At 31.2% G+C, this 10,440-nt stretch overlaps 1 protein-coding gene across 1 annotated transcript; it reads right to left on the bottom strand.

The window, feature by feature from the left end:
• Positions 1–7,701: 7,701 nt before the first annotated feature.
• On the bottom strand, positions 7,702–8,871 carry LOC124532080. Its single transcript, XM_047106719.1, has one exon. The coding sequence runs from the start codon at positions 8,869–8,871 to the stop codon at positions 7,762–7,764; it is 1,110 nt and encodes a 369-aa protein (XP_046962675.1). The 3' UTR covers positions 7,702–7,761.
• Positions 8,872–10,440: the final 1,569 nt, after the last annotated feature.

Here is a 10,440-nt window from a genome sequence, read left to right as displayed (position 1 = left end):
GTTATTTATAACTTCGACGTTTGGAGTTACTACTTGTAACTGGAACAAGGTTGTAAGTATTTTGTGTTAACGGGATTTGATAAAAAAACTTTTCTTAATTTAGAAATACGCCCTTATTGTTTTCATTAAATATGCTGTGGTTTGTTAATTGTCTCATTGGACATTTGTCTAGGCGTGAGGTGTAAGGAAATCGTTATTATTAGGAAAATTAAGAAATATTTAATGTAATACTACAATTTCTGTATATTTTACAAGAATCACGTCGAGATTGCGAACTATTTTCTTAAAGCATTTCACATGGTCGTATTGAAAATCCATGCAATGAAGATATCGGGTCATTTAACGGGTAATTAATAAAATTATTCACTTGACCTGAAAATATAGAACTTATTTAAACCTTGAAGGAGATGACTATCAGATCTGGCAAAATGTATTCGTCTACATCAAATTATGATTTCAGGACAAATGTTTGTAATTTTTAAATCAACTAGAATAAATAATAACTGGTAAACTCGAAATGTATTTCTCTCATTTTCTTACTTCAGTATCGTCCATGCGTTTTTGTGATTCAATTTTTGGTTTTTCCTGACTTCTTATTCTGCCTCATGGATTTATTTTTGTTGGTGTATATATTCTATCTGTTTGATATTTACAAGTAATCTGACTATATACAGTGTAGTAATATAGTTAAAATAAACACAAGTTGTATACATTACGAATAACATCGATAATTCAAATCGGCCACAGTGCAGCAAAAGCTTAGGATTATTATATTCATTTTGCGAAATGCACAAAGTATGCAGAAAATTGCATAGTAGAACTCTTTCGTTTTCTGCACTCCTTGTCGTTCGAGTTCCTGGTAAGACCAGTCTTTAAATATGTTGTATTTTTTTGCTAGTTTTTTTTTATAAATTTAATTTTAATGTTGCATTTTAAACCCCTGTAACTGGTTTCAAACATTGATAAAACATAAAATACATAGTCTAAAAATAGTAATTATACAAAAAATCTGAAAAAAGTAGTTGTATCGAATTTTAAAGATTTATATAATTTACCTCTATCATATATTAATAAATAAAATTGTTGATAAACGAGATTACCTAGATAGAAGTAAATAAAATAAATGAGTTAAGCATATTTATTAAAATTTACTTTCAAGTGATTGAATGATTTAAAAAAATAAAATTAAACCGTAACATGTATTACGTCACCCGTGTAATCAATTACTAAAATAAAAATAGTAACAACAATAAATGTAATAACTCTAAAATCACACGAGAAAACGCGAAATGTAAACGAAGGTCGTTGAGGCCAGTGACCGAGTGACGACTGACGAGCGATGACCCAGAGAAGGGTGCTCTCGAAGGGGATAGGGCCCCTTTGGTGTCGCTCACAAAAGGAACGATCACCAGGGCAGCATAAATGCGAAGAGATTAAGGTGCATACATGCACTTTGCACCGAATGCGTGTGACGTCAACCAGTTCGCACTGCATTGTTTGCTGTTGCACTTTTCAAGTTGGTAAGTGTCATTCATCTACGCTCACACGTGCCGGTGGCTAATCACTTCTATTCGTGTCTCCATTAAATCTATTCTTACGAACAAAGAAGCTTACAATATTGATTGATATATTACATAATGATTATGCAAGTTGTTATGTATCTTGTCTTTGATTCTCCTTTACTTTTTCGTTCGTTAATACTAAGTTTTTCATCCTTTTTTAAAATAATTTATTGTTACCTTTATTGCAAATATTATATCGAATAAAAGTCATATTCATCAAATAAAAATAAGTTATATTAGTACGATTAAATTATAATTATGTTAAAACTACTTTTACAAATTAATTTCAATGTATTGAAAAAAAAATGCACCGCATAAAAAGTCTTTCACACAACTTTAAAAAATAGTTAAAGAACTAACCTAACGAATTCCAGAGCCCAGACAAAATTTCTATTTGTAACGATCGTTTAACGGCGTATATTTTGCTCCACACCGTTAGCTACCCACACGAATTCTTATATAAGCTTGTGTTACCTAGACTCAGCGAAAAATACCTGTGAAGCCATTGGCACGTGCTGAAACGCGCTATACTTATTTATAGGCCTATGAATCATGGAAGGTTTTTAATACAAATCGTTATTCTCGAATGTTCTTTAGTCGTGAAATTTAAATAGGTCGTGCTTGATGGTTCAAGGCAGTGAATACAGGAATAGCCCTATGAGTGAGATGTTTAAAATAGACATTAAATAGCTTGTCGTATGTTTACCCTATTCCGCGCGTGAATCGCGCTTGCCTACATCTTTATTAAAAAATTATATTATTTTTTTTGATAGGTACGAATTTTATATTTTATTTTTTTCGTTGGTATTATTTTAATTATTAATATTTATTATATTTATCTGAAACAATTCTAAATTAATTTGTTCTTCAACGAATGTATTTTATATTAAAATATATTTAATAAGTTTAAAATAATGAAAAAAAACACAGTGTCAAAAAAATAATATATAACGTGGATGTTTATTTTCTTTGGTTTAAATATAATTTCTAAGGCCTATATACTAAAAATAAATAAAAAAAAATTAATATCACAATACAAAAATATATTTTTTTTATACCATAAAATTATATTCCCAGTTTTTATTTATAATATTTTAAAAAAGTGCAACATAGCTTTGAAATAAAATATATAAAGTTTATAAAGATAACATGTTAAATTATCATTCTTATAGGCAAAGGAGGCCAGATAATGTAAAAAAGGTACAACTTCACGAGAATGTCTTCGGAACGTTAGGAACGTGGGCGTCCGCTAGTGGAGAATCTGGAGCAGGCAGTTACAATCGCCATGTACCAGGACATCATAAGTTAGCGAGAGAATAAGGTATGCGTAACTGCGAGCGCCAACTGCATGCATTATATTTTATCAGTACAGTCATGTAGCTGTTTTTTTGTTGTCGCTACTCCATAACAGATGTCGCTTTTTAACGATTAATGTTAAGTCCGAATTTGTTCTGTTTTTGTTTCCTTTTTATTATCTTTATATATGTAACATTTCAATTATGTTAAGGTCTTAATTGGATATAAATTAAAATTCTACCAATGGATGTATTACAAATTAATTTAAATGATTTTTGCTAAAATAAGCTTTATTTCATTCTTATTTTTTTATTTATCGTAATAAAGATATTTACGAATGTAAATTGACCTAAATAAATTTGTTTTACGAATTTATATTTGATACTACCAATTAGCAAAAAATGGTGTTCATTCAAAGCTTATCGAACGAACGTCTACTTGAAGATTAGAATACTTGGTAATATTACCTACCTATAATGATATTCTAATAAACTTCTTACTAGAACATCATTGCCTACCTACCTACTTGTGTTTTCTTAATTACGAAATTTTGAATTGTTAATTAATTGATATCATTTTGCATATAATATAACTTATGTTTTAAAAAATTGGCTTAGTTTAAACTCTAGCTAGTTAATTATATACTAACTAGTAGTCGCCCGTGGCTTCGCTTGTGTTTTAGGAAGTTAGTTGACATATGTTAAGCATGAACCTCCATTAGAGTTCAAGTTTGTTTCATAGCAAATTTTATCAAATTCGATTCATTGCTTTGATTGTGAAAGGGCTTACTTTCATATTTATAATATTAATATAGATATATATTTGCACATTGTTTGCACGCTATGTAATATTAAGTTAGCTTTAGTTATTTACTATTAATGTCATAGGTCTGGTAAATAGACCACTGGCTCCCAGAAATATTAATCATACATAACCTATCATCACCAATGTACAAATCTTGGGAACTAATATGTGAACTAATGCATGACCCTGGTGCAGTGTGAACCAGGAGAGCAACAATACTAAAAAGGTCTTATGATTGGCGGTAGAATATGCTTATGGCGAGTGATGAGCGGGTGATACTTCACAGGCTTAGAAACCCAACAAATATATACGTTTAATCACTATTGATATTGGTTTGAAATGTTTTTAGCATTAAATTTTTGGTGTAATAGAAAGCCTAAAAAATAAAAATCATATAAACATATAAAATATATTAAGGAGAATCCTTTACCCATACAACTGGCCAGAATAAATAAAAAAAAAATAAAAAAACAAAAGCACGCGAAACGAATTAAGCCGCCATTAATTCGTCTTTTTGGGCGCGGACTGTAAGGTCGATATTGGCGAGACTTGTAATTTGTTATAAGTGTTATTTGGATTTGCAAGCTTAACTAATATGAGTAAGTATTATTTATTTATGTTGAGATATTTTCGAAGTTAGAAATATTTTTGGTTTATTAGTAAATTGATTAAAGTTATTTGTAATCTTGTCTTTTTTAATCTATTTCACTTCTAATAATTCATATGCTAATACAATTTGGGATGACATGTTTAATTTTTAAACTTAGTCATATGTTAAACGTATGTTAAAATTGAATACCATAATTATTTAGTAACTGAAGTCTACAGCTTCTTTTTCGTAAAAAAAAAACCGTAATGGATTTTACTTTTAAGTGAATTAAATGCTGAAATTAAATTAAATTATTGTTTGCAATAATTAGATTTATCTTGCAGCAATACCTCCAAGAAATGAGCGTACTCCTTCCTTATAGGTCGGCAACGCACCCCGGTATTGCAGATGTCCATGGCCGGTGGTAATCACTTTCCATCAGGTGAGCCCCGTTTGTCCCCTATACCATAAAAAAAGTACATTAGTATATTGTTGTAAATCACTTTAATTGAAGTTGTTGCAGTTTCTACAGTTTGTTAAGAGTCATATACCAACATACACTTCATCACAATTGCGACCAATCTTCTAATACATGATATATGTAGTATATACTAATCTTCACACACATCCTAGAATACCGGGACAAATCTAAGAATTGATGTTTGCTGTTAGGATGAGTGAAGTCACATCACAACTCCTATCAGACGCTTGCACAAAGCCTTACCACCAAGTGATTTAGCAGTAACCTTCCTATAATACGCCTCTTCAAAGCTAACCTCGAAATTTCAAGTCTATATATTTTTCATATTTTTATTTATAACAGTTATACTACCATTTTCCTTTGTCTCATTAGTCTTTCTCTGCCTTTAGGTAGTTTATCTTAAGTTTAATGTTATTGATTACATAAGTTTGAGTTGAGTTGTCCAGTCATACGTAAAGCTTTATTAAATTAATATTGTACTTAATGTTGAGAGCATTCCCTACCAAACGAGCGAGCCCATAAATAAAATAAACATAAAAAGATTTAAAAAAACTAAAAACTTAACCCACACTGGACTGGAATCCACAAGGGAAAAGAAAGCGAGGCCACCCCATCAAACCTGGCGACGCACCGTGTTGGCAGAGGCAGCGAGCATCGGTATGGCGTGAAGCTCAAGACCGATCGCGATGGAGGACATCTATGGACGCCATCTGCCCCGTCTAGGGGACATAGGACATCAAATCAAGTAAGTCAAATCCATACAGAAATATATGATTGATTTTCACTTGGTTACCACTTGGTACCAATCACTAATCAGTTACTCTATTACTAAGCAGCAATAATTAGCATTTTTGTGTTCCGGTTTGAAGAACGATTGGGCACAATAAGTATATTCGCAATGGATATAATATAACATATCAGATGTGCGATTGTGTGGGAAACGATTTTTGTGGGAAATTTTCTTACAGGATTTGTGAGGGAAATTTTCTTACAGCGACAGCTATGGGCAGTGATTACCATTAATTGGCTCATTTGCCCGTTCCTATGCCATAAAAAAATGTTTAAAAGTAATAAAAATCAAAGGTAATAAATAAAGCACATCGCTTTTGTCTATGACGTTTATTTATCTCTTCACAGATTATGTAAACAAAATGTATTTACAATAAAATAGTACTTACTACGCTTACTTCTAATTATTATGTATTGTAGAAAATATACACGAGAAAATGTAAACGATGTATTCTTTGTATTTTCGATGACTAGAATTGTTTCATTGCATATTTAATATGAATTTAATTATGGTATATAAATCAGTGGTAAATCAGGACTTTCGTTATAAAGTCGATACTTGCAAAAGATATATTAACAATGAAAGTGTTGTAATTTACCCAGTTATTTTCTTTAAAAATAACTCATTTGATATTTTTAGAGAACAATAGTGTATTCATCTACATTGGAAAACAAGTACTCTCATTAAAAACATTAAGTTTACTAATACTATCAAGTAATACCTCTTTAAAAAGTGTCGAATATAAATCTGATAAAAGTTTAGTATATGAGTAAAGTAGGAGATTCTTCGAGTATAACTGGGCAACAGTGTATAACTGAGAAAACAGTACATACTCGGCATTAAAACAAAATACTATCTCAGAGTTAAAAACAATTAATCGAAATTAAATAAAGAATTTAATCTTATTGAAAGTTGTACCATAGTCATTTGGAAATAGAAAATAGTGTACAAAAACGACAAAATCTTGTTCGAAACGATAAACCAAATTTGATAAATAATTTAACTGTTTATAGAGAACAATGTTATACAATCAACACTATAATGCTTCTAATTGAAAAAGAAATAAAATAGATGTTACATTCAGAAACTGATATCGTCTTGCTACATTTCATTATTATTATTAGGTAATACATATTATGTATTTAAAATGAAACAAAATCAAATACGAATTAGTCTCTTACGAGTATGGTTGTTTTTATTGGCTTTTTGTTGTGTCAGTATTACATCGCCAGAGTCACGTGCGAGACATTTATGTAACGATAATCTTTCGTAAGGAACTTTTTGCTACTTTGATTATTGCATTATAGCGAACGAGACAATGGATGGTTAATTTCAAAACAAAAGAAATAACCATTCAAGTAAAATCTATTCCTTCAAAAATCAACAAACGAGGCTATTTTAAAAATAAGTAATTTTACATTTTAATCACGAACTGATAAAGGAAAATTCCGGTCCAAGTTTCTTTCGGCAGTTTTCCTCCGAGAACCATCAACCTTTTTCAAACCGGTGGTAGAATTTTGACATTCAATAAGAAGGCGTAACTTCTACGCTAAATAAATATATTTGAATTTGAAAAAAAAAGACTGATTTGAAAAATGTGTCAATCTATCCTTATGTAAGTTTTATTATATATAACATTGAAGTTTATATTTTAGCCAAAAGAATAAGTGCAAGAGTTTCCTTAAATTGTTTTAAATTGTGCTATTGTTTCTACGTCATATTATATAATAACTATTTATTGCACATTACTTATGACTAGAATTTGTAATGACTAGATTATATTTACAATTTATTTGGTTATGTAAGCGCTTAATTAAATTACATTTTTTTAAGTGTTATACAAAGTTTAACTGTTTTTTCTAATCTAATGTTCGACTAACAAATGAAATTATAACTGAAACATTTATATCAAAAGTGTTACGAAATTAATCAATATGTAAAGTGAACTTAAAACTAATTATTGAAAATTAGAGTGTATTATTATTAAATAACTACTGATTTTTTATCTAAGTTCATTGCACTACTCTATATTGTTAATAGTACTGCACTTTATAAATGGAGATTATTGCTTGCCACACGTTTTGAATTATTTACAAAATATAATATCATTTTTAAATTAATTCAACTACAAGTAAATCTAATTAAAAGCAATATCTAATTTGAGCATTATTTACAGAGTATTTAAAATACAATTTCTGTTTATATGACTAAAAATAAATCACTAAACCTCTATTATCCCTTAAACCAAATCGTCGTAATTTTCGTTGAAGCTCTGATCCATAGCATCGCTGTCAAAATGGGCGGTCTCTTTTTGACAAGTCTCTTTTTGCGCTAATAATCTATCGCAAGCATTCAATCTCCCGTGCAAAACGTCATATACGCGCGTCATTGATGCAACTTTCTCTTTACTAGATGGATCTGTTTCTATCGCGAAAAGTCTCGAATCGAGCAATTTTATTGCAGCCACGATATAATTACGTAAAGTTTTCGTTTTGTGTTCGCTGCTTATTCTTTCCAAAAACGCACACACTTGGCTTTCCCCACAAAGTAATACGTCGACGTCATAAGCTAGCGGTGAATGCTGTCTATGTAAGTACGCGATTAATCGTTTTGCATATCGACGGTACGTTCTGTACGCTTTTCGCTTTCGGGCTCCAAGCGATCGGCCCATTGCCATCGATTTTTTCATATCATCGATTACTGCTTTATATCCCGCATCGATTTTCGAATCAAAGATATCTCGTAGTCGTGTTTCCACTGGCTGTAATTCGTAAGGTGCGGGAGATGGTGGTAGAGAGGGTGATGACGGTGGGGGCGACAAGGGTAAAGATCCACGTGCATTTTCTTCTTCACTGGATTCACTGGATACTCGACTTTCTTCTGGGCTTGCTACTGGAACTGAATAAGGTCGCGGACGAGCTCTTGTCCTTTGAACTCGAGCTGGACGTGGTGCAGTTCTGGCATTATATGCTGTTAGTACATTTGCATCTTGTTCTGTAAGAGGCCGAGAGCGTTGAGTCGCGGCCAACGGAATTATCCTTATTTTAACAAGAGAGTAGCTTTGATGAATCTTTGCACGAATCCGAGGATCTTCGTAATCTGCACCCCAAAGATCTCGAATAGCTGATTCTTTCAAGAACCGAACTTGACACAGTTCACCGTTGAAAAATCTTTTTCTTTGTTGCTCGTTGAGTGCGTCTCTCTCTGCTCCTGTTAGGCCGTGTACTTTAGTCAAGTGATCAGGCAGTTTTCCATAGGTAAAGCGCGCACAGTCCTCGATGGGACATGGTATATTGGCATGGTTTTGCTTTTTCGTCCGAGTGCCGGCTGTCGTTGGCCGCGCACTCATTTTTATCTTCTATCTGAAACAAAGACATGATATCATTAATATATTGAAGCTGAAACATATAAAAGTACTTTTGATGAATCTGCACGAATACCAGATTGGTCATAAGTGAATTGTTATATTGAGTTAAGTTTGACATGGTACATTTATAAAAATAACAATATTTTACAATAAATTTTGTTTAAAATTAAATAGAATGCAGAATATATTTGCAGCTAATATTTATAGGTAAACTTAAGTAACAAATAACAATTTTAATAAGAATAATTTAATATTTAATTTCATTCGTACAATTCAACAATCGTAATGTAGTCCAGTTAATTTATTTAGAGTATGTTTATCAACAAGGGTGGCTGTCCGAGTATAATAATTGTGTTGACGGAGCCCGGCGGCTGTTTGCGGAGCGCCTTGTCCGTTTAATTTATTGAAAACAATGTTTCCTTCGAGGGATATGTCTCAGCTAGCTTTTAGTAGAAATTACTGGGTGTCATATGATGTGGACATCTACGTAGTTCATTAGCAATTTTAGTACGGATATGCTACGTTAGATATAACATGGAATAACTTTGTTTATGTTATTGTACTCCATGTAGTTTCCAGCAGAGTAGAATATAGCTATATGATTCGCCTAATGGTTTTTTTTATTAGATATATTGTTCGATACTTTACTGTCTATGAAAAATCCCTTTAGAAGGAATTATTTATTTAGGCAGGTAGGCAGTTCTTTAGGTAAGTCGCCATATTATAATATTTTATTGTACAATATCGTATAGTAGGTGCTACAAGACAAAAAAAACGAATGTTGATAAGTATAAAAATAAATGGTTAAAATAATGAGGGAGAAATGCGAGTAAACAATATATGAAAATTTAATAACTCATACTTTATTACGATTTTAAGAATAGGTATTGTTCATACTTTTAGAAGTTTCGTTTAGTTTAGTTCGAGAAGTTATAGTATACACTACTGTTGTGTTAAATATATTTTATATTTTTTACTGAAAAATCAAGAAGTAATTTAGGTATGTCGTAAGAAGGTGGTGGTGGTTTTATTACTAAGGGAGATACAAATTTGGTAGGTAATTATTTTTAGGAAGACTAAATATTATACAATATATGAGTTTTCTTATATCTTTTGCGTGTTTTTCTAAAACGTCATAACAAAAAATCGTGAAACTTAAAACCTGTTTCAATAAATAGTATGTATTATACTGTTATACTGTTCATATCATTATAAAATGCGTTTCAACTCATCAATTCTTTGAACATTTATCCGATACGGCTTGCACACCAGTATAGCTATTCACTAAGAAGAAACTCGAAACTCACCTCAGAACACATGTAAAGTCAGAATATCATATGCGACATTGATTATAATAATTATAAAAAATATGGGATATATGTATCAAAATGGCGTCCATCGTAACTCGGTTGCAAAAATTTCATGAGTGTTATACGAACTCAATTCTTACAGAATGGCACTTTAGTTTTTTACGTCGATAGATTTGTCAGCTATCTTCAAGAAAGAACCAACAACTGCTTTAAATGTTGAAAAAGAGTAACTACTGAGTTT

The sequence above is a fragment of the Vanessa cardui genome, chromosome 8 (assembly GCF_905220365.1).
Source record: "Vanessa cardui chromosome 8, ilVanCard2.1, whole genome shotgun sequence".
Taxonomy (NCBI): Eukaryota; Metazoa; Arthropoda; class Insecta; order Lepidoptera; family Nymphalidae; genus Vanessa; species Vanessa cardui.
This window is presented reverse-complemented; position numbering and strand designations above follow the sequence as displayed.